At 46.3% G+C, this 27,347-nt stretch overlaps 1 protein-coding gene across 2 annotated transcripts in view; it reads right to left on the reverse strand.

Moving 5' to 3' along the window:
• LOC142777428 (uncharacterized) overlaps positions 1–27,347 on the reverse strand; it is a 179,692-nt gene that overhangs the window by 7,287 nt on the left and 145,058 nt on the right. For both annotated transcript variants that reach the window (XM_075881811.1, XM_075881810.1), the window contains 2 exons: positions 9,225–9,362; positions 5,021–5,179 (listed from right to left, as the gene is read on the reverse strand). In XM_075881811.1, the coding sequence (XP_075737926.1) occupies positions 5,160–5,179; positions 9,225–9,362 (158 nt within the window). In that variant the 3' untranslated portion in view covers positions 5,021–5,159. The remainder of the gene's footprint in view (positions 1–5,020; positions 5,180–9,224; positions 9,363–27,347) is intronic.

Below are 27,347 nucleotides of genomic sequence, written 5' to 3' on the forward strand. Positions count from 1 at the left end.
CCTTCGCCACAGAGAAGTCACCTACCACTCCGGAGAAAAAGTATGGCTCTGGAGTTCCGTACGCTAACACGGCTGCTCTGAAAAACCGGGTTCTTCAGCGTCTCCGCAATGTAAACAACAAAGTTATCGCAGAGCCCAGCTTGTGGTCCTCCCGTTGTGGTGCCCAACCAGACATTGTCCACGTGGCTAGGATGAAGCCGTATTACTTACGCTAAAGACTTGCTCTTGTCTTCATACATATGAAAGCATCGAGTCGTTGCTTTTGGAGAGATCAAGTAACGGCACGAGCATGTAGTGGGTTTCTTGCTGTTGCGTGGCTAGCTTCATCATCTACTTGTGCGTGCCGAAGAGTTTGGGCTGGAGAAAGACGACGACGAACTCGTGATGCTCGATCAAAGCTGTTCCGCTGTTCGCTACACTGTTAATTACACTCATTTTTACCGTGTCAATAAATACTAAGCTTGGAATCACTTGACGTGAAAGATTGACGAAGGTATCTGACTGGTGCAAATATGATAATCATGACATGGGTATCATGTAAGAGCATGACTACATGCCACGCTCATGATGTGTTCACGGCCGTTTGGCTAGCTTGACATATACCACACTTCGTATTACGTGACCCGAACGGACGACGAAGGTAAATGACACGTCTAGACATGACTAACATGACATACGTGTCATGTAAAAAATAAGAACATGCTGCGCTCATAGTGCACTCGTGGTCGTTTCACTAGCTTCACATATACTAAATTTAGTATTGAATGATTGATATGTGGGGTTTAATGTCCCAAAACCACCATATGATTACAAGAGACGCCATAGTGGAGGGCTCCGGAAATTTCAACCACCTGGAGTTCTTTAACATGCTATGGGACGGGTATGAATGACGAAGAAAAATGACACGCCCAAACGTAACAACCTTGACATGCGTGTCACGTAAAGCATGACTACATGCTTACTTCGTAGCGTGCTCACGGCTGTTCCGCTTGCTTCATATATACTAAATTTATTTTACGTGAAGTGGACGAACGATGAGAACAATTGCCAGGCTCAAACATGAAAATCATGTCATGGAAGTCATTTACGGCATAATTAACGTCCGCCTTGTAAAGTTGGGCTGTTTTCAATGACAATTCAACCTTCCTCACTCGTGCGTCGCACAGCATCAATTCCCACAATGCGTGGGATTGACCATTTTTTTTAAAATTCAGAACTGCCAAGAACATCAAAACAATCTTTGCAGATAACTTATGTATTTTTGGGGACACAAAGTGAGAAATTAAGAATGGCTGTCAGTGGCTCAATTAACTAAAATTAATATTTAACTTTTAAATGCGAAGAATTTCTTATCGAACTTCGGCGACATTGAGCGTATCTATCTATCTATCTATCTATCTATCTATCTATCTATCTATCTATCTATCTATCTATCTATCTATCTATCTATCTATCTATCTATCTATCTATCTATCTATCTATCTATCTAGCCGCTTACATTTGTGTGCTCGCGTGGTCACAGCCTTAACTTGGCATGAAACAAAATTAGCATGGGAGGGTAAGATGGTTTGACGAACATGACGCGCTCGTCAAGACATAAATATTCTCATAATCCAGTCGCGTATGTCGTCCAACACTTCCCGTCAGACAGCGACACATACCCATGGGCGGGCATGTGCCGCTGGTATGCGGGTATGTGCCACAGGTGATTAACACTTCTTATCTACCTAGGGACGATGAGAACACACATGGGCAATTTTGACGCGTAAGCGTTAAGAAATACTCGACATCGGTAGCGTTGACCCAACGATGACATAGAATAAATGTCAGTGTTAAGAAAAACCTGAAATAGGCAGCGTTGACCCGCTGATGAATGCCAATAATGAATTTCAGGGTACCGGCAGAAATCAAACCCAAGCATTCTGCGTGGCAGTCAAGAATTCTACCACAGAGCTACACCAGGTCTCGGAACTACTTTTCAAATAGACGCTAATTTTCGTGAAACTTCAATAGTGGTTGCAGTGCTGCCTACCTAATTTTATAAAAATTACGTACGCACTCCTTTGATACTGCCGTCACATCGGGTTAACGTCAATTGTGGTTAGGCGCCGTACGCTGAAGATAAATTATGTAGCAGTGTCCAAGGCCAGTATCTTCGCGAGCATTAGCACCTCATATCAGCTAATACGCATGTTTCAGTTGGCATCGTTGCGCAAGGGCAAACAACTGGGTATGTAACCATCTGAAACTCTTGAACATAAGTATGTGCGTGCAATACTTAGCATCATTTCATGACGTGTGACTCAATAAAAAAAATTGCAGCTAGGTCACCTTCCCTACGCATGCATTGCATAACGTCGATTCCCACGTACGTGAGTTCTGCCGAATTTTTCAGTGATTGTATCAAGCGGTTCAAGTGATTGTATCCCCAATGCTATTTATCGCGTGCTTACAGGAGGTTTTCAGAGGCCTATAGATTGGGAACAGTTAGGGATAAGAGTTAATGGAGAGTACCTTAGTAACCTGCGCTTCGCTGATGACATTGTATTCCTGCGTAACTCAGGGGACGAATTGCAACTCGTGATTGCGGAGTTAGACAAGGAGAGCTGAAAGGTGGGCCTTAAAATTATTCTGCAATAAACGAAAGTAATGTACAACAACCTCGGAAGAGAGCAGCGCTTTGAGATAGGCAATAGTCCACTTGAAGTTGTAAACGACTATGTCTACTTAGGGCAGGTAATAACTTCGGAGCCGAACAACGAGATTGAAGTAACTGGAATAATAAGAAGGAGGTGGAGCACATTTGGCAAACACTCTCAAATTATGACAGGTAGAATGCCACTATTCCTCAAGAAGAAGGTATACAACAGCTGTATCCTGCCGGTACCGCTGTACCGGTAACAGCTGTATCCTGCCGGTACGGTGCAGAAATATGGAGACTTACAGAGAGGATTCGGCTTAAATTGAGGACGACGCAGCGGGCAATGGAAAGAAAAATTGTAGGTGTAACCTTAGGAGGCAAGAAGAGAGCAGAGTGGATTAGGGAGCAAACGGGGGTTAAGGATATAATAGTTGAAATCAAGAAGAGGAAATGGATATAAGCCGGGCATGTAGCACGAAGACAGGACCATTGCTGGTCGTTAAGGGTAACTAACTGAATTCCCAGAGAAGGCAAGAGGGTTAGGGGGAGACAAAAGGTTAGGTGGGCAGATGAGATGAAGAATTTTGCGGGTATACATTGGCAGCAGCAAACACAGGACCGAGTTAACTGGCGGAACATGGGAGAGGCTTTTGTCCTGCAGTGGACGTAGTCAGGCTAATGATGATAATGATGATGATGATCAAGCGGGCATTTTCCATGGAACAGTTGGAACCAGTCGAGTTTCTCTACAGTTACACTTGGATGAAATCGTCGAGTATTTCTGTGCTCCAAGATATACTGTACGGAAGTTTAACTTTGTTTTGAATAATTACGCATGCAAGCCAGTCAGCACTGGCGCAAAGCTCCTCCCTGATGTGCCGCTGCAGTTGCGTTCATCGTTTAATCTCACAACGGCTCGAAAGCATTGGCAAAGATGATAACGCGGTTGTCCTCTTACTATCGGCTAGCGATAGCAAGCTACCACTGTTCGTCACATCGGAAAGAAACATTGCGCCGATCTTCACAGCCTTGCATGTGAAATCATGCATTGCACAATTAAACTTTGCCGTAGGATATCTCAGAGTACAAACCTGCAAGAAGCATTCTTCCACGTGTAGGCGTGTGGAAAGGCCTACAGCTTTTCGACCCAAATATTCCTGCTTGCTGCCGTCCCTGAAGCGTTAATTAATAAATCTTAGTTATTTAGGCCACTTACAGCGATAATTATTGTCTCACTTTGTGTCCCCCTGAACCCATAAGTTACCTGCAAAGATGATGTTCATGCTCTTCGCAGTGTTGAAATTAAAAAAAAAAGAAATCTGCACTTTGAACACCCGGTATATGTAGTTTATTTCCTGCAAAAAGGAGAAAGAAGGAACAGTTTGCCTAGGAAACAGGTGAAGAAGAAAAAAAAAGCTTCCAAAACCCTCTGAGATGTCCTAGCAAAAAACAGACCCTGGCAAAATAAGCCATGGTAGCGAAGCGCAAGCACGCACTGTTGTTTTGGCAGTTTCACGAGATGACTGCAAGCGACAACGGCGAGCCTAGGAATCGGTGTTGGGGGCAAAGGAGGGTCAACGTGGCAATAGTGGGGCCTTAAGAGTGTTTCTTGAGTAACTCTTTGGCTTCGGCTGCGACGTCTGTAGCCACCTGTGGCCGCACGTTTCAGCTTCGCTGGTCAGCGATCAGTAAGGAGTACTTGGGCACTTCTTTTTCCGCCGCTGCTGATAAATAGTCTGTCCAAGCAGATGCTGAGTGATGGTGCCGCCAGGATTTAGAAGTTTGCACCACCAACGCAGAATCAACGCCGCCGTGAGACGACACACATGCATATCTCTCACAAACTGTATGCCTCATATATAGAGAATTCAAAAACACCTCATCAGCTGCGTTAACCTGAGGATTATCTCCGCCACCGTGGTGAAACAGCTATAGAGGGTGCTCGGCCGCGTATCCGGAGGTCGCGGGTTCGATAGAGCCGCAATGCTGGAAACCCACGTACTAGTCGATGTCAGGGAACGTTAAAGAACACCAGGTTCTCCCCATTTCCAGAGCCCTCAGCTACGGGGTGCATAGTTATATTATCTCTGTTTCGGCACGTAAAATCCAAGGTAATAATGTTGACTTTAGCATAAAAGTTTTATTTAGCATCAAAGCTAATCATTTCATAGTGTATTCTTCGTTGAAAGAGGCAAACTGCATTTATATTTTAACAATTATATGTTCAGTTACTTTTGGAAAATGACCACGTTGCCGAATTTTTACAAGCACAATTTATGAGCGTATATTTTATGTTTAAAATGTGCTTCAGATTTCGTTTTTCTGCATCGATAAACATTCTCACATTACAAATGTTGCATTTCTTCAGCAGTTGATTACCTTTTTTCCATTCTCATGATGTAGGTTCTGTTTCTTCACATGAAAACGACACTCCTTGAGACAAGGTATGAGACGGCTTCTTGTCGCTGGCGAGACCATCCTGGCGATGAAGCAGACTTGGGCCAATGCACAGGTGTTCTCATGTTCGCCATGGCGGGCCTATAACATAGAGACCTTAATATAGCACCATCTCGAAGATCTTCAAAAGCAAGAGAACAGTGACACAAACAATTTTATCGAGCCAGTTGGTAAGGATCCATCTTACTAGGAAGCGCAGCCACTATTACAAAGAACACACAACACAAGCGCTTACACATAGCCCCAGCTCAGGAGGGCAGTCTCTCGTGAACACAAACACTACAAATACGATTGAGCACAACACTTGCCTGTACACATATTCGCAAGTTTTTCACATTTTCTCTCCCACCGTATGAGTGGAATACAGTTGCTAGGCTGGTTCATGGCACTAACTGATTTCATCCCCTGAAGTGCCTCCAAACCCTTGGGTGTGCCAGCGGACGCTGGCTGTGGTCCACACACCGAGTCTCAACCCATAGTTTCCAGAGCATAAAACATATATAACATAGGCCGTGACACATCCCCTAACACATTCACACTTGGCTAGTTGTATTGTAATAAAACACAGATTTCTAACGACCGATTTCCGGAGCAATTAACGCAAGCACATATAGGCGGTTTATGCATACGCGGTGGCAGTGCTGAGCATTCTGGACAGCCAAGTACTTTGCATCGTCATATCCAGCCAAGCCGCAGATAAGGGAATTTTTTTAAGTAAACAAGTACCATAAACTATGCATGACTTTCACCTCAATAATGCTCACATTGGCTGACGTAATTAGCAAAGGGGCGGCGATTTTTAGTTCCGCAAAAGGACTGTTTCAACTTGCTCGCGCCGTCACCACAACTGTCCTCACACAGGTTTCGCTTAGCTTCGAGGTTATCCAGGCGTTGAGTTAGACTACACGGCCTGAGGGCTTGTGTGAGGTCTCATTTTGCCTTTACTAAGAATCCAGTCAGTTATTCCTAATGACCACCGGTTATCCTGCCCAGGCACTACGTGCCTGGCCCACGTTGATTTATTCTGTTTAGTGATTTTAACTATGATATCCTCTACCTCAGTTTGTTTCCTGACCCACACTGCTCTCTTCTTGTATTTTAAGGTTGCACCTATCATTTTCCATTCCATCATTCGCTGCGTCGTCCTCAATTTAAGCCGAGCCCTCTTTGTAAGTCCCCAGCTTTCTGATCCGTAGCTAAGTACCGGCAAGATAAAGCTGTTATATACCTCCCTCTTAAGGGATAGTGGCAATGTACCTGTCATGATTTGAGAGTGCTTGCCAAATGTGCTCCTTCCCATTCTTATTCTTCTAGTTACTTCAATCTCGTGGTTCGGCTCCGTGGTTATTACCTGCCCTAAGTAGACATAGTCTTTTACAACTTCAAGTGGACTATTGCCTATCTCAAAGCGCTGCTCTCTTCCGAGGTTGTTGTACATTCCTTTCGTTTTTTGCAGAATAATTTTAAGGCCCACCTTTCAGCTCTTCTTGTCTAGCTCAGCAATCACGAGTTGCAATTCGTCCCCTGAGTTACGCAGGAATACAATGCCATCAGCGAAGCGCAGGTTACTAAGGTACTCTTCATTTCCCGGCGGCGGCGGCTGCATTTCCGATGGAGGCGGAAATGTTGTAGGCCCGTGTGCTAAGATTTGGTGCACGTTAAAGAACCCCAGGTGGTCGAAATTTCCGGAGCCCTCCACTACGGCGTCTCTTATAATCATTTGGCGGTTTTGGGACATTAAACACCACAAACCAATCAATCAAGGTACTCTCCATTAACTCTTATCCCTAACTGTTCCCATTCTAGGCCTCTGAAGACCTCCTCTAAGCACACGGTAAATAGCATTGGGGAGATTGTGTCCCACTGCCTTACACGCTTCTTGATTTGTATTCTGTTGCTTTCTTTATGAAGCACTATGGTAGCAGTTGATCCCCTGTAGATTTCTTCCAGGATGTTTATATATACTTCATAGACGCCCTGATTCCGCAGTGTCTGCATGACGGATGATATTTCTACTGAATCAAATGCCTTTTCGTAATCTATGAAGGTAATGTATAGTGGTTGGTTATATTCTGAAAATTTCTCTATCACCTGACTGGTTGTAGAAATTTGGTCTGTTTTGGAGTGGCCAGTACAAAATCCTGCTTCGTCCTTTGGTTGATTGTACTCTGATGTCACCTTACTTTTATTAGCAATTATTTTTCTGAAAAGTTTGTACACAAGATATTCTGTACTTTTTCAAGTTCTTGGCGTCTGTTTTTTTATGATTTAAGATAATGTTGGCGTTCTCCCAAGATTCTGGTACTCTTCCTGCCAAGGGACACTTCGCATAACGTTGGTAAACGATATGCGTCAAACTGTGTATGTGCGTCTCCCTACTTGTGTTCTTTATAGTACAGCACAAGAAGAATTGGCTGCCGAAGCAAATTTGACAACATAAATGAGGCGAAAATTCTGTAGGCCCATGCGCTCACATTTGGGTGCGCGTTAAAAAAACCCTGGCGGTCGAAATTTTCGGAGCCCTCTACTACCGCGTCTCTTATATTCATATGGTCATTTAGGGACGTTAAACACGACATGTTAATATCAATCAAATTCTTAATAGTCTTGTTCTAAGAACTCAGTTCTACTACTTCTCGGACAAACCTTGTGTTGTTATACCTGAAAGACTTCACAGTACGCGAATGCAAATCCATTAGGAACAAAATTGATTTTATTGTGAATACGACAAACATTCCCGTCGTAATGCTAGGAACATTATTAATAGCTTATTGCGCGTTGCAATATCTGCCTCGTTGACCGAATGACCTTATAAGGAGAGTTCATCGCAAAGGATAAGATTTTTGCACGTAACCACAAGAAAAGATCTCGGAGACAAGATTTATCATACTCTTGTTTGCATTGCACTTGGTCGTGTATATGTCCCACAGATCACGAAGGGGGTAAGTGTACAGACGCTACCTGCTTAAATACAGCGCGAAAGCAAGGAAAACGGAGTTGAACATAAGAAACGCGGATCAGCGCTCACTCGCAACTTGAAAAGTTGTTTGAACTACACGTGAACGTAAAAGCAAAAACTAATAAACATACAGCACTATCAGAAAACAAAGCTGAAGAAAATAAAAGTCTTGGAGCAGCAAGTGCTATAGATGTACTTGTTGCACAGATGATTTTCGGGCGCTTCGGGCGTAGAATAATGTAATGGGCATTTCAAAATTGACCCTTTTATTAGCTTCACCGACAAAACGCACTTACAACCAGTTCTAGTGCATGCTTTTTGCACAAAAAAAAAACCGTAAAAACTATGCGCCGAGAATACGATATGACATGATGTTGCCCCAAACGTAGGTACTCAGTAGAAAATAAGTGCTCCCTATGGTCGTGAATCTTGGTTATTTGCTTCTAGCATTCAATCGTTCCAACACCATGTGCTAACCTGAAGAGGTGCTTATGGCATATTCATCCATCTCTTTGTTACTCTTATTCTCTGTACTTTCTATTATCCCCGTCCCTGAGCAGCCAACCGAGCCAAAGCTTTCTTAACCTCCCTGCCTTTCCTCCCCCTATGGTGGCACATTCCGGTCGCCGTTTCGGTGCACTCCCTGGCGATCGGATTCGGATGGTTGAAAGGGAGCGCATGACTCACGTTATATGGCACACAGCTCTTGGCGGCCGAAGCAGCCCCAATAAGTGTTTTTGGGAATATAGTAATGTACCTAGAGCAAAAATGACAAAACTTTTGAAATACTCACATACGTTGTGGCAGAACAGCCCAAAAAATTGGACAGTGAACTCATACTGCTGTGCCAACCATACCCTATTTTTAGCGTCGTTTTGCCACAAAGTTCGTCAAACAACTAACCTAAGAACTAATATATATTTCATTCAACTTAAACAAAATTAGCCGCAGATAAGAAAATTTTAAGCAATCATTGTCATGCAATGGCATCTCTGCATTCATAGCGAACTGTAATAACGAAGTGTATTAAGATGCAATTAGAAAACATCGTATCGGATACAATTACCATCGTAGTACCTCATATCTCTATATCAAACAATTGGAGCCCGAGTATTTTGTATCGTATCGCAAAGTAATTCAATGTATCTTTGACCATTGAGTACTCACGATAGCAGGACATACTGTGCCGCCTGGCGTCCGCCTTCAGACACCGGCTGCTGCAATAGGATGCTAGGCCACAATCGATGCACTTGACCCGGCCTGGTTGGTTGCAGTCAGGCCGCTGGCACACGCCCAGTGGGCCCACTGTACACAATATAGCAACGCAAATTGCAGGAGATACAGATCTTCTTTAGCTGTGTTTCTTGCATGTGCACTGTATCAGCACGTGGGTGTGAATGTGATGACTGTAGCAAGACTACAAAACTCTGAATTTGGGCGTACTTGTGCCCTGATATAAGCACTTCACGCCGTACTACACTATTGCGGCGAGAACTGATTAATCTGGGGCTCATTCTTTGCGCAAGAGAAATTTTGTTGCGTAAGTCGATTCACGAAACGAAAAAAAACGCCGTAGGAGACCATCGTTGTCACATCAGGCGCTGCAATAAAGCACGCTGCGACTACCCAGGTAAATGTCAGCGATAATTACCCAGTTGCTATTTTGCTTACGTCACCAAAAAATGATCGTGCGTGGAATCACGAAGCAAATTTTTGCGTAAAAACAGCGTGCTACGAAGAAATCCTAAGAGTGGTCCGGACCACTCTTCCGAACAATGTGGCTACTTAGAACTGCAACCGCGGCGCGATACCTGGGTGCCCTGGCTGTTTTTGAGTTTATTCACCGCCATGTAAGATTGCCTGATGGTTGTTGCTGCGTTTTTATTTATTTCAGATCTTTGAGTTTCGTGTGTTGTTTTTCTTGTACGCAGTGGGTGGTATTGGCAACCACCATTCCAATAAGTTTGGAGTCATAGTATTTAAAAAACCCTATTGGGCGTCAATAGCGGGAAAATATGCATGCAAAATTTTGTGGTTGGATGACCACTAATGTGTTTCGTGCGTGGTCGGTGATTTCGAACACAGCACGATATATGGTGAAACTTATCTGTGATGTGCTGTGTCCCATGTCATCCGATTAAAAAACAGCTTGTTATGCTTGCCCCATTGGTGGAAATTACCACCAAAGAGGTTAATAGGAGCACATTACCTGCATGCTATATGAAATCAAAGCGAGTGAAACTTTTCCGTTAGCGGTTCATAAAGCGTCTTCTGTGGTGGCGCTCTGGTCTATTTCGATTGGCTCTAAACGTCCAATGGGCACGATCTCTGAAATACAGCTGTCGATACAGTTTGGGACGATCTGGAACGGGCGTGTACTTTGTAAACCAAAGTGAATCAGGGGTGTGCGTGATTGCGCAAGAAACTAAAAAAAAAATCAAGCTTTTCCAGCTTCACTGCTTAGAAACCGATATGGGCCGTGATGATGCGCCAAGACGCCGGGATAAAATGACCCTAGTATTTTTAATAACACCGGAGATGTGCCAACCCTCACGATTCTGGAGCAAACCTTGTCTGCATTCGTCCCTGCGACAATTAAAAGCCGTTAAACTTGGCGCACGAATATCATTCAAACGTAAAGCCAGCCACTGAAATCTATTTTGTGTGATGCAGCGACCACTTGACCTGGGAATAATTGCGTCGCGAAGGCGAAACTTTTTCCGCATGCTCTGATCGAAGCAGACGACAAACAAAAGCAGACGACGGCTTGTCTGGCTAGGCTGACGGGCGCAACTTGTGTCTGGTTGTGAAGTAATACTCTCAACATCAGCTCACTCCATGACGTTGCCGAAACACTTCTCTCATCTGGCACGCCTGTCGTGTTCGTCATATCGTTACCCACATAGGAGAAAATTTGGTCACGCTGTCGAAAATGTGCAAGTACTTTTTGAGAGCTCTCTTACGTGCCGTGCAGCTAGCGAAAAGAACGTGGCGTCGTAAACAGCTTATCGGTCAGTGTGAATTTTAACAAATGTATCTCGCTTGAGTTTCTTCAGCGTTCGACTGGATGTGTTGTGATTACCGCTGCTTTTCGGTGCTATTAAGCGGTGTGAAAACCAGTGTCAGCGTATTGTTGTACGGTGAAGCGTAGTGAAGCCTGTGCCTTGGTATGTTTATCAAGCGAGACGGGCGCTTGTGTATCAACGGCAACTAGCACTCGAGAAGCCTGCAACCTGTGTTTGTGCGGGGGTAACAGTTCGTCCGGTTCATTTCCAGTCTTTCAGTTTTGTGCTGTGCCACATTTCTGATTGACAGCGTTTTGGCTCGTTACTTGAGTGACCCCGAGTACGTACGGTAACGTATGATCTACGCCCTGTGTTGGATTCTTGCTTCGCCACTGGTTATCCCGTGCACTTTAATTTATTGTGAGCAGTGCAGTGTTCGGGAGTGAAACAATGCTCGTTGTTAACGGTGGTGCTGTGTTGACGTTTACAAGAAATGTGAAGCGGCTGTGTTCGTATGACAGAATAGTGAAAGACAGCGTTGATAACTGTTTCGTCCTGTAAAGTTTCGGCAGTGGGGCTTGGCGTTTTTGCTTGTTAAATCGTCAATTATGCTCTTTTTGTGATAACCATCGTATGGGCATCGTGATGGGTCGACCGAAGCCGCGAGATGCTACATTCTGTTGTGAATCGTGTTGCTTTGGCAGCAAGCCTAGACTATTCTTCGGTAAGAACTGAAGATTTCTACCTGCCAGCGAAAGCCCGTGAACGTCAAGTTTCCCCCCGGCCCACAGAAAGAGCAAAGATTTCACCAGTGTCTTGCTTTGGATGAAGTTGTAGGCCAGTACCGGCTAACTAAAGGTTTTGTTTGTTTGTGTGGCCATTGTTTTGCACGGCACTAGAGCCTTGAAACCAGCGGCTCGTAGCCAGCTCTAACACTTTATCAATGGACGTGCACGCCTGGCCGGTGTTTCATTACTATGTCATCGGCAGCTTCCATTTGGCAGATGTTATTTACGTGTTGGCCCCAGAGCACACTTGGTTCCTGATGACACTGACGGCTACTAAATGCTCTGCCATCGGTGAGTTGATCTTGAGAGCTTAATGTGTTGCTATTCGTGTAGTACTATAAAGTGTGCAAGTTCTTCAGCCCACCATATGTAATTTTTCTTTATTTTAGGTTCAAGTATAAAAAATTTACTAATACCGTTATACACATACGTACAATATAGAGAGGGGGCAAATACATCGGCAGCTTTTTGTTATTTGATGTAGCCGAGCTCTTGTTTGATTATTAAGATGGGCCTGTCTATTTACCACGTTTGATAGTTGGAAATATTTATGTGAATTTATTTGTCACTCTAATTTCGTTTAATTAACGAGAACCTAGTAATTGCTAGAGATATTGTACTTGGGAAAACTGCTCGTGTGTGCATCTATGATGCTTCTTGTCGAGACAATCAAAGATGCATGGAAGTATGTCGGGAGTATGAAGGCGAGAACTTCAGAGGTTAAGCGCAAGTAGTTCCCGTAGTCAATTTCGACTTCCTGTTATCAAGACCTGATATAACACGCATAACGATTAGCACAATTTGTAATGACGAAGTTGAAATCAGAAGGGAGAGCGTTAAAGCAAATATCGCCCACAAGGCTTACCGTAGGCCGGCTACCAGAGAAGATGTACCGTTGATGTTTCTCGAGCTTTTGTGTATTGGTGCATACCCAAAAGTCACAAGAGCCATTGAGGTACCTTTTATATTATGAGACAACACCATTTCCAAGAAAAAACATACAAGCTCTGTCATGAAAAGAAAGTATGGTTAAAAAAGGAGCTCCAAGGAATGCTAGAGGCGGGAACCATGAGGCCTTCAACTTCATATTGCGCTTCACCCATTAAAATTGCTCCAAAAAAGATGATTCATTTCTCCTGTGTGCAAATTATAGGCTCAATAATAAACAGACTGCTCTTTTTTCCGTACCCACTGCCACGAATTAATGAGATCATTGAAGAAATCGGAGGATGTCAGTGGTTTTCCTGCATTGACCTAAGTAAAGATTACTTGCACGTATGTGCAAAGGATACTTACATTTATTACCCATGCACATTGGAGTTCTTTTAATAGCTGTATATCATTAATTAACGTCATTTCGTTCCTGATTCTACTACCATTTTTATTGTATGTTTCGTTGTTTTCATAGTTATGCACAATTACTGAACATTGTTTTGTTACCATTTTTACTGGCATGTTTTATTGCATGTTTGCGTTGTTTTTGTTACTATCAATAATTACTTAATCGCTTTTTGTTGCCATTTTGTTGTACTTATCAACATGTCATTTTCTAACAGGAGGTCCCCTTTCAGCCTTGTGCTGTGGGACTTTCTTTTGTATATACTACCCCAATGCGTGTATATTTTTTGCGACAAATAAAGATTTCTCTCTCTCTCTCTTAAGTGCCGTTAAAAAAGATACAAAAAATTTACTTTACCACATTCGTCACTCCTTTCGACATCTATGAAGGAGGAGGAAGACGAAGCTACTTTAATGACGCCAAAAATGAGTCAGCTGGGGGAGGCGGATAGGGTCAGAGAAAAGAAGACGATGAGCCCTCAGGATGTTCTAGGTGGCTGAAAGTTCGTGTGCTTCGGCGACCCCTATCACCCAGCGTACTATCCGCAGTTGGTAGTCCGGTAGTGAGCTGCGCAGAGCAGCCTCCCATCGTTCGTGTCCTTGTTTGCACAAGTTCTATATGTATAATGAAAGTCGGCTCGGGGACTCGAGAAAAAGCGACAATGACGTAAGGTGTCATGCGGGTGAATTTTAGAATGTATGACCGGGGAAATCAAGGTGCCTGTTTGGAGTCGGTGCCAAACTATTTTATTAGTCTGGGTAGCGATTTATGGGCTGGTGGGTAGATCATGCAAGAATTGTGGTAATGTAATCTCATGGTAGGTGAATAGGCACTCGCGCGCACTGTGAAAGGAAGGCAGACCGTCCACTGCCCGGTTGTCGAGTGCTCGAGCTTGCTCATGAACGGCTGTTTTCCCGGGATGTCCACAATGCGCGGGAACCTACAAAATGGTGATTTTTCGTTGAGGTGGAGGGAGCAATTGCAAGATACGGTTTGCGGGTGCATAAATTCGACGCATAGCAAAATTACAAATGACCTTTTTGAGTCCGAGAAGATATACTTCGCCTGCGTGTGAGCGATTGCTAACGCAATCCCTGCTTCTTCTGCCTCGATTGGTTGAGCCGCTCGGTCGAAGGTGGCACTACGAAGTAATTTCTGGGCATCACCCCCGCAAAGGCAGGACGATGGGAGTATTCTGCGGCATCGACATAAGCGACCGGAGTCGAAGATGCGTAGCGTTTACGAAGCGGTCTAGCTCTGACTTTTTTGGATGGAAGAACCGTGGATCATGGTTCTAAAATATGATAAATGACGTACTTAAGGACTTCATCGGAATATACTGTAATGCATACGTGGATAACATTATTATTCACTCAGAAACGCAGGAAGAATGCGGATATTTTGAGCCACTTAGCGTCACTAGACTTAAGATCAACATAAAGAAGAGTGAGTTCTGCAGAAAAGCAGTGTTTCTGGGAAGGCTTTTTGATGGGAGAACCAAGGGTACTAAAGAGAAGAGCGTCGATCTCATTGAGAAGCTTACTAAACCTTATGAAATACACTCCTTAAGAGTGTTTCTTGGACTCTCCGGTCATTTTCGTGCATTTATAAAGGACTATGCAACAAAAACGAAATACTTAATCGCATTGACTCAAAAAGGCGTATCCTTCGTCTGGTCTGACGAATGTCAGATGAGCTACCTGGAACTTTTCCGGGCCATTTTATCTGACCCTGTACTAGCGCTGCCCGGCTTTGATCTTCCGTTTGAATTATATTCAGATGCATCTCACTACGCTGCAGACGCCATCCTGTATCAACGCGATGAAAAAAGGAACCCGGAAGAAAGCCTACAGTCATCGGCTAGTATTCTTGCACGTTCACGAAGACGCAGGAAAATTACACGACAACAGAGAAGGATGCTTTAGCAGTTGTAATGGCTCACAGAAACTTCAGAAGATACGAAGAAGGCAAACATTTCAACATGTTTACTGATAACCAGGCGTTGACCTATTTATTGAAACTTGCACAGCCAAAGGGCAAAATAGCTCGATGGTTCAGCCAAATCCAACAATTTAGTTTCGACGTAACGCATAGACTCGGCCGAAGGCACCCGGACACTGATGTCTTGTCCGTCTTCACGTGCCACAAGACATTGCGGACGGAAGCATCGACTTGCTGAAACTATAAGAGGGCACGCGAGACATGAAACTCCACAATGGAAAGATGTATGTCCCTGAAACAAAAGTGCATCAAGTAATCAAATTACATCACAACAGTTCATATTCGGGAGGGCACGATGGATCTTGGAGGACATACCACAAACTTACTCAGTAATTTACATGGCAAAATATAAAAGCAGATGTTGCCCAATATGTGAATACGTGCCAAATGGTGAAGTAAAAATACAACACTCGGCTAAATATAATGGTATAGCTAGAATATTCTACTGTACCATTCGAAGTAGTTCACCTTGGTTTCACTGGAGTTAAGGAAAAGAGTGAAGGCGCCAAAGGAACTCAAGATTTCCTGGTCGCGGTGGATGAGTGCACGTGCTTCGCGGCCACAAAAGCTGCTAGAACAAGTCGCGAAACGCGCAATAGCACTGTTGCAAAGAGAAATTTTCAAACACGCCAAGGCCATTGTTGCCGACAGTGAGCCAGCGTTTAGGAGTTAGAAGCTGCGCAACTGGGCAGGCGAAAGGAGCATCGTGCTTCGATAACCAGCACCTTATCACCCGGAGGATAGATATCTTTATATCCTAATTAGAGACTTCAAAATGTATACAAAATGGTACCCGCAATTGAAGGGAGGCTGCGAGAGTGCTTTTGAAGTAGCCGTACATAATCATAACAGGTCTTACACCACCAGCATAGGGTGCAGCTCGCAACTCGCGGCGTTTGGTACTGTTCCTTAGTTGCTAACAGACGAAAATCTGGACTTAATTGGCAGGATCACACTGAAGAAACGCCCCGAGACCCAACTCCAACGATGAAAATACAGCGGTACAATGAAGATGCAGTTTGATCGTCACCACAGCACGAAGATGCCAGAGATCAACTCTGGTTCCATGATACCAGTTAGAAAAGGAATGGACTCAAAAGACCCATTTACTGGTCGATACCTTCTTAGTGAAGGACCAAGCACCAAGGACTTCTCAAAACGTTCTATTATACCGGCCAAGTGTAAGAACAGAGGAGACGTCTATCGAAAATGTGGTGCCATATTACCAGCGTGGGGGGAATGAGATCCGGCCGGGGAGAGTGTAGCGATCCACCTCGCTAGCACCAGCAAGAAGAGATCAGGCAAGAAAGAAGTTGAGGCCAGACAGGAATAGGTCAATAAACCGAAACCGATGCAGTCGTATTTTCTGCATGACACACACACACACACACACACACACACACACACACACACACACACACACACACACACACACACACACACACACACACACACACATATATATATATATATATATATATATAAGGAAAAGAAGTGTGTACCTAAGGGCTCGTTTTTCCGTGTTTTAACACAATAATAATGAGATCTAACAGACAGTAATGCCTAGGAATGTACAGGGGAAGTTATTAGAACCAATGGAATGTAAATAAGAAGAAAGAAAAGTGGATGAAGAAATAACCAGCTCACGGCTGGTTATTTTTTCATCCACTTTTCTTTCTTCTTATTTACAGTCCTGATGAAGGCCAGACTCTAGGCCGAAACGTCGAAGTAAACCACGTTGTGACCGCTCACGGAGGATCTACTGGACTATATATATATATATATATATATATATATATATATATATATATATATATATATATATATATATATATATATATTGTCAGCGGCACTCGTCTTCGCACAGCTGAATTCTCCGGCAGCGTCTCATTCTCCAGCAGCGCCTCCTTCTCCGGTAGCGTCTCCGTGCTTGCTCGGGAAACGCTGCACTGCGTTAATGTGGACTCCGAGCCCTGAGCGCGTCCACTCGACGCGGTTGCCCATTGGTTCAACGAACATTCAAAAAAAATTACGGCATATTCACGGGGTGAATGATGATGAATGGGCGAAGCTCCGGAGGGATTCATCGGTAAACTGTGAATCTTCCGTGTAATTCGCCCAGTCGATCATCATGTAAAGACGTGAGAAACGCTGTGTGTGTATATACACAAATCAACTTTTATTTGTTCTTAGACGATGGATGGCTTGCGATGTCCCTTGCCTCGCGCGCTCGCACATCGGGATTCTGTCTGCGAGCGCGCGCGGCTGCCGCCTTGCGCTCTCTCCGCTGTGCAGCCTTATCCATCCGGCGACTCCGAGCGCGCGCCAACAGTGGACGAATTTTATTACAGCGCTCCCCCTAGCGTACGTCGCCGCACTAAATCGAACGATTGCCTTCAACCAATGACACGCGCCATAGGTGACATCATTCCTATTTTATAAGATCTCGCTTCTTTCATCAACTACAAGTACCGCTTTCTAGTTTATAACATCTTGCATCTTTTCATCATCAGCTACAAGTACCACCATCTAGTAAACACTACAAGAACTAAACGAGAGGTGGCTACATGGATGGATGGATGCTATGAGCGTCCCCTTTATAACGGGGTGGTGACAAGTATGCCACCAGGCTCGGAAAAAAAAAAACTTTTTTCTTTTTTTTTTATGTTGGCCTAATGCCTCTACTTCGATAAATTCTATCTTAATGGAAAAAAAGGTAAATTTTCAGCTTAAGTTCTCTGCCATTTACGGCACACTGTCCATATTTTATTTTTCCAATATTTATTTTTGTCCTTTCTCTCTAATTTTCTGCCACCAATACTCTAACCGTCTCTTACTTATTTCAATCGCGGGTGTGTTCAGCTTTCCATTGTTGTCCCTAAAACCCAAGGCTTCCTGTAGGCTCGTGCCCAAACGTACACCTGGGTGGATATCTTCACATTCAATCAGAACATGCTCCGCCGTTTCCTTATCTTTCCCGCAGCATGTGCATTGTTCTTCTTCTTTACTGAATCTTGCTTTATAACTACGCGTTCTAAGGCAACCCGATCTCGCTTCAAACAGTAAAGCGCTTCCCCTTGAATTATCGTAAAATGCCTCCCTCCTTATTTCATTTTTGCCCTTTCGGTAGTTACTCAGAGCCGGTTTTTTCTCCATAGCTGCCATCCAGTAAATCCTCTCCGCCTCCCTGACCTTTCCCTTAACGCTCTTTGTTGACATATGGCTCACAATACCAGCCGTATATTTACTAGTGAGTCTTCTAGTTCTTTTTCTCCACTCTGTGTCCACGCTCTTCCTATACAAATAACGGAACACCTTCTCTGCCCATCTACTCTCCTTCATATTTCTTAGCCTTTCTTCGAACCTTATTTTGCTCTGCGCTTCCCTCGCCTCAAAACCTGCCCACCCCATATCGCCCTTTACAGCCTCGTTTGTCGTCTTCCCGTGAGCACCCAACGCGAGGCGTCCCACAGTCCTTTGATTTACATCCATTCCCGATTGCACCTCTGCCCTCATGCACACCACTGAGTTCCCAAAAGTAAGCCCTGGAACCATTACACCCTTCCACAGACCTCGAAGCACCTCATACCTATTGTATCCCCACAACGCTCTGTGCTTCATTATTGCCGCATTCCTCTTTCCTTTTGCTGCCGAGGCTTTTTCCTGTACCTCCATGTATCTATCACTCTCATTTACCCATACTCCAAGGTACTTGTATTCACTTACCCTCGGTATTTCTTGGCCTTGTATGGACACCGTCTGATCACAGGGATCATTGAATACCATCAATCCACACTTCGTTACACTGAATCCTAGTCCAAGAGCTTCACCTTCCCTTCCGCATATATTCGCCAGCTGCTGTATATCATCTCGACTGTCCGCAAATAAGACGATATCGTCCGCATAAAATAAACCTGGAAGCTTCTGCTCAATCATCATGCCGCCCTGTTTGTGTGACAGATTAAATCCAATGTTGCTACCTTCTAGCGCTTTTTCCATACTCACCATGTACAGCATGAATAACAGTGGGGACAAAGGACATACAGGAGACGGTACCGCCATCTAGTGAACACTGCAAGAACTAAACTAGAGGTGGCTACATACAGGGGACGGTACCGCCATCTAGTGAACACTGCAAGAACTAAACTAGAGGTGGCTACATAAAGGCTACAGGGGACGCACAGCCCACGCCCTAAGGAGCTTCGCCCCTAAAACAAAAAAGTGAGCCTTCGAGCGAGACCGCATAGCGACGCATCGCCAGAGAGAAGAGAACTAGCCGAGATTCGAGCCGGGACCGCAGAGCAACGCATCGCAGAGCGAGCCGAGACGCGAGTGGCGTCGGACGTATCCTATCGAGCTCCTGCACCGAGTCCAGTTTCCTTTTACATGTAACCACTGCCGATTCACTTGTAACTTAGCACAACACAGTTTTTCTTAAAATTTGAACCTTGCCTTGACTACATTCATTCGGACATCGCTGGCATGGCGCATCCGACAGGATGTGAATCGACCGAGCTGCATGCGGAGGAGGAAACGACGCCACGAGAAAGAACGACGTGACACCGTACATCGTCTCGGGACTCCGAAACGACCATCGTCGAAAGCGTGTTCACGACCCTCGACCACAGCACGATGGCCAATGCAACGAAAAAGCAACTCGTCGACGAGCTGAGAGCACGAGGTCTACGGTGCTCTGGACGAAAGGACGAGCTCATCGCAAGAATCATCCGCGACAACATCACTCGCCAAGCCCTAGAGCCGACGGACTCGTCAACGAAGGACCAGGCTGCCTACGACGACGACAGGCAGGCGCACCTGGAGACGCTGTCCGCCGACAACGCGAGGCTTTGCGCTGAACTGAGCAGCCTGCGAGCCCAGCTTAACCGTGTGACCACGAGTGAACGTGAGACATTGCACGAAGCCCATCAGAACGCTTCACTGCCAACGGAACGGGCGACGACTCCAACCCTCGGGCTGCACCATTCCGTCCCTGCTGACATAACGATGTCCTCGCGTTCGATGCGGCCACCGTCACTGAACGACGGCACCAACCAAGACGCGGCACGCCCCGCCGCACCGAGCGTTTCAACGCACGAGAGAGAACCTTCCATGGCCCAGATCCTCGCCACGCTCGCGAACACACAAGCCCTGCTCGCCAACACGCTGTCGAGAGGCCCACCGACGACGAGCCCGATCCAGATTCATTCCACAAGCGACACGTCATCCTCAATCCCCTTATTCGATGGGACGCCGCAACAAAGTACTCACGAATGGATTACGCAAGTGGAGAAAATCGCAGCGCTCGCCCACTGGACGCCATCGCTGACGTTGGTGACAGCAGCAAGCCGCTTGACGGGATCTGCCAAGGATTGGAACAGCGCCTACGGCTCACAGTATGACACCTGGGAGCAATGGAAGGAAGCGCTCATTCTCCGATTCAAACGAAAGCTGACAATGCAGGAGTTCCTCGAACTGCAGACGAAGCGACGCCTTCAGAGCCACGAGGCCATCGTCGAGTACATGTACTCGAAGAACGCCATTCTGAACAAGGCGCCGTACCGTTTAGCAGAGGAAGACGTATTTCCCTCATTCTCAGCGGCATCGAGGACGACACATGGGCCAACCCACTCGCAGCGCAGCTGTGTGGCACAGAAACCGAACTCATTGACAAAGCGGCTTTGCTCGACGCGAGGCGTCGCACGACCGTGTGTGCCGAGAACGACAAGAAACCGTCATCGTCTACAGCAAGCCGTGGTCAGGGTTCGAACCAGCGGGTGCCAGCCAGCAGCTCTGCCAACTTGCCGAAGGCCAACCCGCGCAACGATTTCTCGGGAGCTCCACACCCGCGGCCCATCTCTGCTCGTTCGTGCTTCAACTGCGGCGACATCGGTCACCTGTCCCGTGATTGCAGAAAGCCGAAAACGCCAACAACGATCAGAGCGGACGAGAAACGAGCGAAGAGGGACAATAGCAGCCACGAAACAGGGACTACGTCACCTAGGCAAGCGAACAGTTTTTTGCATTCGACGGGGGGCACATTACCAATAGTGTCCGGTACTGCTAACAACCGACCCGTCCGCGTGTGCATTGACAGTGGCGCCAACTTATCCATCATGAGTGCCAATTCCTTGACGGACGACATTCCCACGCACGCATGGGTATCGCGCGAGAACATTGAAGTTCTAAACCGCAGCATATGCCCAACTCTCGCTGCGACGCTTGATGTGACACTGGGCACCACGAATGTGCGACTCGAGGACGTCGTGGTAACGGAACTGCCCATCGGCATCGACCTGATTCTGGGATCAGACTGGCGACGAATCGTGAACGTCGACGTAACGTTTCACACGTCAAACGACGTGACTATCGTTCCAGTCGAGCCCTCCGGAAAATTTTCATCGTCCGAAGTGCCACCCCCGAAACAAGGCACACCACACCGCACCGGGGAAACGCTTATTGTGACGTTCTGCCGGCAATCGGACGAGAGTGTTTCCAAGGACGAAGGGTATGTGCACCTCAACACGAAATGTCCCGCAGCCGACGAAGACTTCACGAGTCAAGTCGAAGACGCCACACGGAAGATAACGAAGGATGTCACCGAGGCAGAGAGGGAACAACTTCGCGCAATTCTGTTAAGGCATCACCAAGCGTTCACTTCCAAAGGCGACACTTTGGGAGTGTGTCCTCACACCGAGCACAGCATCGAACTCAGAGACAATATACCAGTGTCATCGAGGCCGTACAGGTGCTCACCGGCTGATCGCAAGTTCATCCGAGAACAGGTGAATGACTACCTCTCCAAGGGCATCATAAGGCCGAGCGAAAGCGAGTACGGTGCTCCAACGATAGTCGTCGACCAACCGCACCACCCGACGACTCCACGAAGAATCGTACACGACTATCGCAAGCTCAACGAGAAAACCATCAACCCTTCTTATCCAATGCCCATCATGGAAGACGTTATTGATGATGCCATGCGCGACGGATCGGCTTACTTCACTGTGTTGGACGTGAAGACGGCATTTCTGACTACACGAATGAAGCCGGACGACGTACACAAGACCGCATTCGTCACTCCTGACGGAAAGTACGAATACCTTCGAATGGCCTTTGGGTTTTGCAAGGCTCTCAGACCATGCAAAGAGTCATGCGTCGCACGTTCGATGGCTTACCTAGGACAGCTACGTACATGAACGATGTCGGGCAGGGAGCCAAAACAGTGAGGGAGGCTTTGGATTTGCTGAACGAAGCACTCAGGAGAGTCGTGATCAACGGCTTGAAGATGGATCTCCGGAAACGCAAGTTGATTCAAGACAAAGTATCTTTCCTGGGTTACGTGATCTCCGCCGAAGGACGAACACTGGGCGAATCCAGAGTTGCCGCTGTCGAGAAGTTCGAGCCGCATCGCAACGCAAAGAAGCTGTACTCCTTCCTGCAGTTCGCTAACCACTACCGAAAGTTCATACCGGAGTTTGCAAAGGTCACGCACAAGCTACGGCGCCTTCTGGCGAAGGACGTTCCTTTCGTATGGACTGACGCTCATGAAGCAACCGTCAACGCCATAAAACACGCCTTGAAGAACCCACCGATTTTGGCGAGCTTCCGCCCAGACTGCCCGACTAACGTTCACGTCGACGCTTCGCAAACCGGGCTGGGTGCGGTGCTTTCTCAAACTCAAGACGGAAAGGAGCGAATCATAGAGTACGCAAGCAGATCACTAAACGAGCACGATCGTGGTCTACACTCTAATATGCTTGAGTGCATGGCGCTCCACTAGGCGATCACTGAGAAGTTTCCGGTCTACCTGAGAGGAGGCCCTCGTTTTACAGTGTTCACGGACAACTTCAGCTTGTCATACCTCGTCCAGAAGGGAGCCAGCAACCGCAGATTTGCGAGGTGGACGCTCGACTTAGCAGAGTACACCTTCGACGTCAAGCACAAGCCAGGACGCCAGAACTCCGCTGCTGACGCACTCTCGAGGCCGTCGGAATCTGCAGAGGCTTTCGACCAGGGCGTTTCGACCCGAGACCTCCACTGCTACGCAGTAGTGGTCGGCAAACACAGTCGCCTACGCGAGTTTCAGGAGAGGGATACTGACTGCAAAAGATTTCGGGAGGAGGCCAAGCACAAATCTTCAGACTACGAGATCGAAAACGACATACTGGTGAAGAAATCTCTCGAGGGAAGACGGGTCCGTCGGAGGGTGATCATTCCCGCTGCCCTCCGAAGCAGTGTGATGATCGTTTTCCACGACAACAACGGCCACCTAGGCGTCGAGAAGACAAAAGACCTGATCCAGCGAAAGTACTGGTGGCCATCGATGAGAAAGGACATACGCGAGTATGTTGACTCCTGCCACACGTGCCAGACTATCAACGCCCGCACGACACGGAATGAAGGTTGCCTCATCCTACGCGATATTCCTACTGAGCCAAATGCGGTGATATTCCTGGATCACATGGGTCCGCTAAACGAGAAGGGAGACCACATCCTCGTGTGTATCGACCACGCCACGAGATACATGGACGCCGTGACCGTACCGAGCACTTCGTCGACGCACTACCTTGACTTCATGACAAACCGGTGGATTCCGCGATTTGGAGTTCCCAGCGTCATTATTACGGACCAAGCCAAGGGATTCGTGAACAAGAAAACCAACCAATTCCATCGCAGACTGGGAATTGCTCATCAGAACTTCCCACCGTACTGGCCACAATCAAACGGACTGATCGAGCGAATGGTAGGAACATTGAAACAGGTGCTACGCAAAATGCTAAACAACAAAGACAAATGGCAGAAGGAACTACCCCGAGCAACGCTAGCAATCAACGCCACGAAGCATCGTCACAGTGGCCACAGCCCATTTCGACTCATGCACGGCTACGACCCAAAACTGCCAGGAGAGCTCAACCTCGCCTCAGTCGAGGGAGACATCAACGAGTCTCATAGACTACACGACTTGGCAAGGGGACGTGCGGAGACAAGAGAGAGGCTACTGCAGAGTCAGCGCAAAACAACGGTCCGATACGACAAGAAGCGGCGAACTCCGAGGTTCATAACGGGGGACCTCGTCCTGCTTGAGTTGAGCGCTCGAGGCACATTAGACCCTCGCTATGAAGGTCCATTCGAGATAACGGCCCTCATCGGAGGAAACAGGGCCGAGATCCAAAGAGTACCCCACACACCGGGCATGATCAACCAAAAAATCGTCAACGTGGAGCAGCTTCGTAGATATAAGGAGCCGCTCCTAGAAGTTACGGAACCATCGCCATCTAACGACACGCACGCCTGAGGACAGGCGCAATTTTCGGGAGGGCCTTGTCAGCGGCACTCGAGTTCGCACAGCTGAATTCTCCGGCAGCGTCTCATTCTCCAGCAGCGCCTCCTTCTCCGGTAGCGTCTCCGTGCTTGCTCGGGAAACGCTGCACTGCGTTAACGTGGACTCCGAGCCCTGAGCGCGTCCACTCGACGCGGTTGCCCATTGGTTCAACGAACATTCAAAAAACAAAAAGTGAGCTTTCGAGTGAGACCGCATAGCGACGCATCGCCAGAGAGAGGAGAACGAGCCGAGATTCGAGCCGGGACCACAGAGCAACGCATCGCAGAGCGAGCCGAGACGCGAGTGGCGTCGGACGTATCCTATCGAGCTCCTGCACCGAGTCCAGTTTCCTTTTACATGTTTACAACCACTGCCGATTCACTTGTAACTTAGCACAATACAGTTTTTCTTAAAATTTGAACCTTGCCTTGACTACATTCATTCGGACATCGCTGACAATATATATATATATATATATATATATATATATATATATATATATATATATATATATATATATATATATATATATATGAGATATAACAGACAGCAATGCCAAGGAATGTACAGGGGAAGTTATTAACATTAATGGAATGTAAATAAGAAGAAAGAAAAGTGGATGAAAAAATTACCAACCGTAAGCAGGAATCGAACCTACGACCCTCGAATTACGCGTTCGATGCTCCAACCACTGAGCTACCACAGCGGCACTCCCTCCATCCACTTCCTCGGGCCTATCTGTGAATTCAGAAGCAGGAGCGACAGTCAGCGCCATCCATAAGCCAAACAACGAGTGCGAAAACACTCCTATGCGCATGTTTGGCGTCACGTAGCACGTGAACCCATTATGAGCGGGCAGCTGATCAATTGTCCCTCTTATACAACCCAAACACACCAAGTCTGCCAGTACGAGACCCTCGTTCAATGAAAATAAGGGAAAGAAGTGTATACCTAAGGGCTCGTTTTTCCGTGTTTTTAACACAATAATAATGAGATATAACAGACAGCAATGCCAAGGAATGTACAGGGGAAGTTATTAACATTAATGGAATGTAAATAAGAAGAAAGAAAAGTGGATGAAAAAATTACCAACCGTAAGCAGGAATCGAACCTACGACCCTCGAATTACGCGTTCGATGCTCCAACCACTGAGCTACCACAGCGGCACTCCCTCCATCCACTTCCTCGGGCCTATCTGTGAATTCAGAAGCAGGATTCAGAAGAAGGATTCAGAAGCAAGCTTCTGAATTCACAGATAGGCCCGAGGAAGTGGATGGAGGGAGTGCCGCTGTGGTAGCTCAGTGGTTGGAGCATCGAACGCGTAATTCGAGGGTCGTAGGTTCGATTCCTGCTTACGGTTGGTAATTTTTTCATCCACTTTTCTTTCTTCTTATTTACATTCCATTAATGTTAATAACTTCCCCTGTACATTCCTTGGCATTGCTGTCTGTTATATCTCATTATTATTGTGTTAAAAACACGGAAAAACGAGCCCTTAGGTATACACTTCTTTCCCTTATTTTCATTGAACGAGGGTCTCGTACTGGCAGACTTGGTGTGTTTGGGTTGTATAAGAGGGACAATTGATCAGCTGCCCGCTCATAATGGGTTCACGTGCTACGTGACGCCAAACATGCGCATAGGAGTGTTTTCGCACTCGTTGTTTGGCTTATGGATGGCGCTGACTGTCGCTCCTGCTTCTGAATTCACAGATAGGCCCGAGGAAGTGGATGGAGGGAGTGCCGCTGTGGTAGCTCAGTGGTTGGAGCATCGAACGCGTAATTCGAGGGTCGTAGGTTCGATTCCTGCTTACGGTTGGTAATTTTTTCATCCACTTTTCTTTCTTCTTATTTACATTCCATTAATGTTAATAACTTCCCCTGTACATTCCTTGGCATTGCTGTCTGTTATATCTCATTATTATTGTGTTAAAAACACGGAAAAACGAGCCCTTAGGTATACACTTCTTTCCCTTATTTTCATTGAACGAGGGTCTCGTACTGGCAGACTTGGTGTGTTTGGGTTGTATAAGAGGGACAATTGATCAGCTGCCCGCTCATAATGGGTTCACGTGCTACGTGACGCCAAACATGCGCATAGGAGTGTTTTCGCACTCGTTGTTTGGCTTATGGATGGCGCTGACTGTCGCTCCTGCTTCTGAATTCACAGATAGGCCCGAGGAAGTGGATGGAGGGAGTGCCGCTGTGGTAGCTCAGTGGTTGGAGCATCGAACGCGTAATTCGAGGGTCGTAGGTTCGATTCCTGCTTACGGTTGGTAATTTTTTCATCCACTTTTCTTTCTTCTTATTTACATTCCATTAATGTTAATAACTTCCCCTGTACATTCCTTGGCATTGCTGTCTGTTATATCTCATTATTATTGTGTTAAAAACACGGAAAAACGAGCCCTTAGGTATACACTTCTTTCCCTTATTTTCATTGAACGAGGGTCTCGTACTGGCAGACTTGGTGTGTTTGGGTTGTATAAGAGGGACAATTGATCAGCTGCCCGCTCATAATGGGTTCACGTGCTACGTGACGCCAAACATGCGCATAGGAGTGTTTTCGCACTCGTTGTTTGGCTTATGGATGGCGCTGACTGTCGCTCCTGCTTCTGAATTCACAGATAGGCCCGAGGAAGTGGATGGAGGGAGTGCCGCTGTGGTAGCTCAGTGGTTGGAGCATCGAACGCGTAATTCGAGGGTCGTAGGTTCGATTCCTGCTTACGGTTGGTAATTTTTTCATCCACTTTTCTTTCTTCTTATTTACATTCCATTAATGTTAATAACTTCCCCTGTACATTCCTTGGCATTGCTGTCTGTTATATCTCATTATTAT

Source organism: Rhipicephalus microplus, chromosome X (genome assembly GCF_043290135.1).
Source record: "Rhipicephalus microplus isolate Deutch F79 chromosome X, USDA_Rmic, whole genome shotgun sequence".
NCBI lineage: Eukaryota > Metazoa > Arthropoda > Arachnida > Ixodida > Ixodidae > Rhipicephalus > Rhipicephalus microplus.